The 5,000-nt window shown below is 37.4% G+C and overlaps 1 protein-coding gene across 1 annotated transcript in view; it reads left to right on the top strand.

The window, feature by feature from the left end:
* The window catches only part of LOC118761812 (fibrocystin-L-like), a gene marked incomplete at its 3' end in the record, with an annotated part of 36,137 nt that extends 32,609 nt beyond the window's left edge, over positions 1–3,528 (top strand). The window contains exon 17 of the mRNA XM_036499968.1: positions 3,375–3,528. Coding sequence (XP_036355861.1) covers positions 3,375–3,528 — 154 coding nt within the window. The remainder of the gene's footprint in view (positions 1–3,374) is intronic.
* Between the last annotated feature and the right edge of the window lie 1,472 nt (positions 3,529–5,000).

Below are 5,000 nucleotides of genomic sequence, written 5' to 3'. Positions count from 1 at the left end.
GAGTTAGCAGAATCGTTAGCGAGTCGAACAAAATGCTTACTGGAATTTCTTCCAGGTTTTTACTTCTGAGTTCAAAATTCCGCTGAGGTCCATTTTGCCTTTCATCCTTGTGGGGTCGATAAAGTAAGAATCAGTTGAGTACCGGGGTCGATGTAATCGACTCATCCCTTCAAAATTGCTGGTTTTGTGCCAAAATCTGAAAGCAAAGGCAATGAGCCGGCAGAATCAATAAAGAATCTGACAAAATTCTAAGCAGAATTTCTTCGGTTCTTTACGTTGTACGTTCAAATTCCGCCGAGGTCGACTCTACCTTTTCATCGTTTCAGGGCCAATTAAACGAAGTCCCATTCGAACACTAGCGTCGATGTAACTCTTCTTACCGCCTCCCCTAAAATCGGTGACCTTGTGCCAAAATTAGAAGCCATTTTACAAAATATGGCCTTACCATTTTAAAATGATACAGTGTGATTTGTGGGAAACTTGCGATTTCTAGTTCGTCGAGCGTCTACAGACAGGTTCGATCGTCAGCTCGGAGATAATCTTTAGTTTTTACACCAGAAAATATTGAAAGTCATAGGTGACTCTCGTAGGATTTGAACTCGAAACTTCAAGAAAGCAAAACTCGTAAATATATTTTGTTTTTCGTCCTGTCATGTTTCAACGTTTTCATAATTCATAAATTATATAATTAGCAATGTTTAATCAATGTAATTCTAATTAGAATATCGTAATTAAACTAATTGATATGCGGTGAGACTAATGTAATTAATTCATCGAAATAGATTAAAACTGTAATTGCTATTTCGATAATTAATTGCAATTAATATTCCGTTAGTGAAAAAAAATTGATAGAATGGGTTGATTAATAAAATAAACAACATCGAGGGCGGAGTAGTACTTCCTCCTTCTACTACTACTGATACTACTACTACTACTACTACCACCACCGTTTCTTCTTGGAGAATATAATTATTATTATTAATAAATTAACATTACAGGGGTGTACCCCTTTCTTCTTCTTCTTCTTCTTCTTTTCCTTCTTCTCCTTCTTCTTTTCCTTCTTCTTCTTCTTCTTTTCCTTCTTCTCCTTCTTCTTTTCCTTCTTCTTCTCCTTCTTCTTTTCCTTTTCTCTTCTTCTTCTTCTTCTTCTTCTTCTTCTTCTTCTTCTTCTCCTTCTTCTTCTTCTTCTTCTTCTTCCTCTTCTTCTTCTCCTTCTTCTTCTTCCTTCTCATTCTTCTTTCTTCTTCTTCTTCTTCTTCTTCTTCTCCTTCTTCTTCTTCTCTTTTCTTCTTCTCCTTCTTCTTCTTTACTTCTTTTCCTTCTCTCCTTCTTCTTTCCTTCTTCTTCTCCTTCTTCTTTTCCTTCTCTCCTCTTCTTCTTCTTCTTCTTTTCTCTTCTTCTCCTTCTTCTTTTCCTTTTCTTCTCCTTCTTCTTTCCTTCTCTTCTTCTCTTCTTCTTCTTCTTCTTCTTCTTCTTCTTCTTCTCATTCTTCTTCTTCTTCTTCTTATTCTCATTCTTCTCTCCTCTTCTTCTTCTTCTTCTTCTCTCCTTCTTCTTTCTCTCTTCTTCTTCTCTCCTCCTCCTCCTCAATCGTTATAAATTCAAATACAGGTACTGTATTATTATTATTCTTCAGGGACAAAATCCCGCTTAAACCACCCACTACCACAACCACCACCATCACCGCCACCGCCACCGCCGCCCACACCCCACCACCATCACCACCACGCCACCGCCACAGCCACCACACCCACCGACCGCCCACCACCACCACCATCACCACCACGCCACCGCCACCGCCACCACATCACCGCGCACCACCACCACCATCACCGCCACCGCCACCGCCACCACTATACACCGAACCAGATATTACAAATTAATATAGAAGTTTGCTATAATTAACAAAGTAATCCATACAAACCATTTAATTACATGGTAATTACCATTAAAGTAAAGGTTAAACAACTGCGACACTAAATCAGTCTCATAGGTTCGATTCTTGGTCGAAGACTTTTCACTTTGTTTTTAACGTTAATATGATCTTTGGGTAGGCATAAACGCCACAACATACTATGGGAGAAAGTTGGGGTTTTGGGGGGTTTTTTATCAGTAGTCTTCGATTGGTCAATACCTTCAGTGGAATTTGGCAGACAGAAAATATATGGAGGAGTCCGTTGTGTACATACATATATTACAGACCGATAGATAAATGAAAGTTAGACACACACACACACACACATACATACATACACACATACATATATACATACATACATACATACATACATACATACACACATACATACATACACACACACACACAATATATATATATATAGATGTGTATATATGTATGTATATGTGTATGTATATGTACTTATTCTTGTATATGTGTACCTTCTTTAATATTCATATTTTCCTTTTATACCTCTGTAACTGTACTTTATAATCTCTGAAGAGGCCTTGGGATTATTATATATAAGTATCTCATTTATAACCACATATTACCTTAATACACCTGGCTAATATGAGCATAATGAGATACTCTTATCTACATGGCTGAAACAGCTGTAAGATCTATTTTATATATATATTTATTTATACATATTGTACTTATGGTATTATATTACTATTGGTGTGTACTGTTTTATTCTGTATTATTATGTTTGATCTGGATGTTCCTATATAATTAGTTAATAAATTATCTAGTAGTTGATGATTGATTTAAATATATTCCTCCATTTTCTTATTTTGTATATATATATATATATATATATATATATATATATATATATATATATATATATATATATTACTACATGAATAATATTTTTATAAGCAAACCTGAAAGGCTTGGAAATTACGGAGAGAAAGCTCCTATGGAAGATTCATAGAATCATAAATGTATGATGTATATTATGATATTTATTTTCCGATTTGAAGCGACAATTATAAACTATAAAGCAATTACTGAAAAATGATGAGCTAACCTGAGGCTGAATCGAACTCACAAATCAACGCTTACACGGCTCCTTGCGAATCTGAATGGCCAAATGCTAACCCATCAATTTCAGTCAAATTTGGTTACATTTTAATTAATTTCAATGGAAAAAATTGATTTGTAAAACGAGTAAATCGTAAGACGAGCTCGGTCATGGAATTAAACTCGTAATGCGAGGTATCACTGGAATAGCTATATAAATAGGGAAATTTTAATTATTTCTCCGTCGATAGGAAAAATGATTAACTACCGTGAGTAATTTTCGGAACTCATTAGGCTCTCATCAGTGATACAGAGTGACTCGACGGCCGAGTGTTTCGTGCATTGTCATTTATCAAACTAACCACCATCTATACCTGTTGATCTGCAGATATTGCCGTCTTCTTATGAAATGCTGCAATCGAGTGAAAATGTTGCCGTAGAGATCCTGAAAAACATCACACCTGGAATTTGGACCCTGATGAAAGCCAGTCCTCCCCTTGAAGGGTCATTCAAAGTATCATTTAAGGGAGAACAAAGTGAAAGTAAGTCTCCTTTCTCTCTCGCGCGCGAGCTCGCTCGCTATACTTCTATTTTTACTCTCTCTCTCTCTCTCTTTCCCTTTCCCTCTCTTTCTCTCTCTCTTTCTCTCTCTCTCTCTCTCTCCCTTTTAGCCTATCTCTCTGCTTGGTTATCTATCTATCTATCTATCTATCTATCTATCTATCTATCTATCTATCTATCTATCTATCTATCTATCTATCTATCTATCTATCTGTCTGTCTGTCAAAATCATCCGTTCTTAGCTCAAAAGAACAAATCTGAGATCGTATTTGTCTTACTACAACTTGTATTAGGAAAAGAGGCCAGTTAAGTTGACAATGATGATGATGATGATGATGATCGTCATCATCATCATCACCATCAGCAGCAGAACCACCAGCAGCATCATTTCACTGCAGTAGTAGACAACCACAACACAGGACTCTTCCACCCACTTGCCACTTTCATCACCAGTTGTAGTCTCATAATTGGCTTATTAACCCTTGACTATCTGTAGAATTTGAATCCCCAACCTGACCTTGAATCCAAGACACAAAGATCCACCACAAATACCACCAGGCATTTCCCCCAACCCTCTCACAACTCCATCAATCCATCTCCCAACGCTGCTACTTTATTCATCGACCCCAACCCCATAAAAAAATTTTTAAATGCAAGAGAAAGTTGAGCTTGCTAGGATTTGAACCCAGATAGCAAAGGTTTGGCAGTGAATTGGCAGAGTCGTCAAGGCATCATATAAAACACTTTGCATACTTGTTCCAGTTCTCTGCGCCCCGGTTTCAAATTGCGCCATGGTCAACTTAGCCTTTCATCCTTTCAGGGTCACTAAAAATATATACCAATAAAAAGTAGTAGATTTATAGATCTGTAAGAACTTCAGATCGGGTGCACGGCAGTATTTGCTCTGGTTCTATACGTTATGAGTTCAATTCCTGCCGAGGTCAACTTTATATTTATTCTTTCTGGGTCGAGAAAGAAAGTATTAATTCAGGATTGTGAACAGATGGAACTGTAAGAACATCCACCCGGTTGTTTGTGTTATGAGTTCAAATCCAGATATAGTTTACTTGGGTGGCAGGTTTCATCCATCAACCACTTTAAGGACGCCACCTAGCGCCCTGAGTGTCTTTAATGGAGTCTTCTTTGCTGCAAGCATACGTTCCAGGATTTCAGTTAAAGGATACCCCACCCCTCTCCCTATCTCCTCTCAGTCTCGGAGATTCCTGTAAAGGGTCATGGGCACTGTTTTCCTTCCTCACTGAAAGATTACAAAAAGGCATTCTGAGTTCAATTCCAGCCGAGGTCAAATTTGTCAATTATCCTTCTAGGTTCGAGAAATTAAAGTACCAATCTAGAATAGGGAACTTGCAGAATGAGATGCTTTGTGGTCTGATATGGTGACAGACTTATCTTGTTGTACCCAGGTTAGGTCTTCGATATAAGGATACCTCAT

The sequence above is a fragment of the Octopus sinensis genome, unplaced genomic scaffold, assembly GCF_006345805.1.
Source record: "Octopus sinensis unplaced genomic scaffold, ASM634580v1 Contig17630, whole genome shotgun sequence".
Classification (NCBI taxonomy): domain Eukaryota; kingdom Metazoa; phylum Mollusca; class Cephalopoda; order Octopoda; family Octopodidae; genus Octopus; species Octopus sinensis.
The sequence above is the reverse complement of the archived record's forward strand: the minus strand, read 5'-3'. Positions and strand labels throughout refer to the sequence as shown.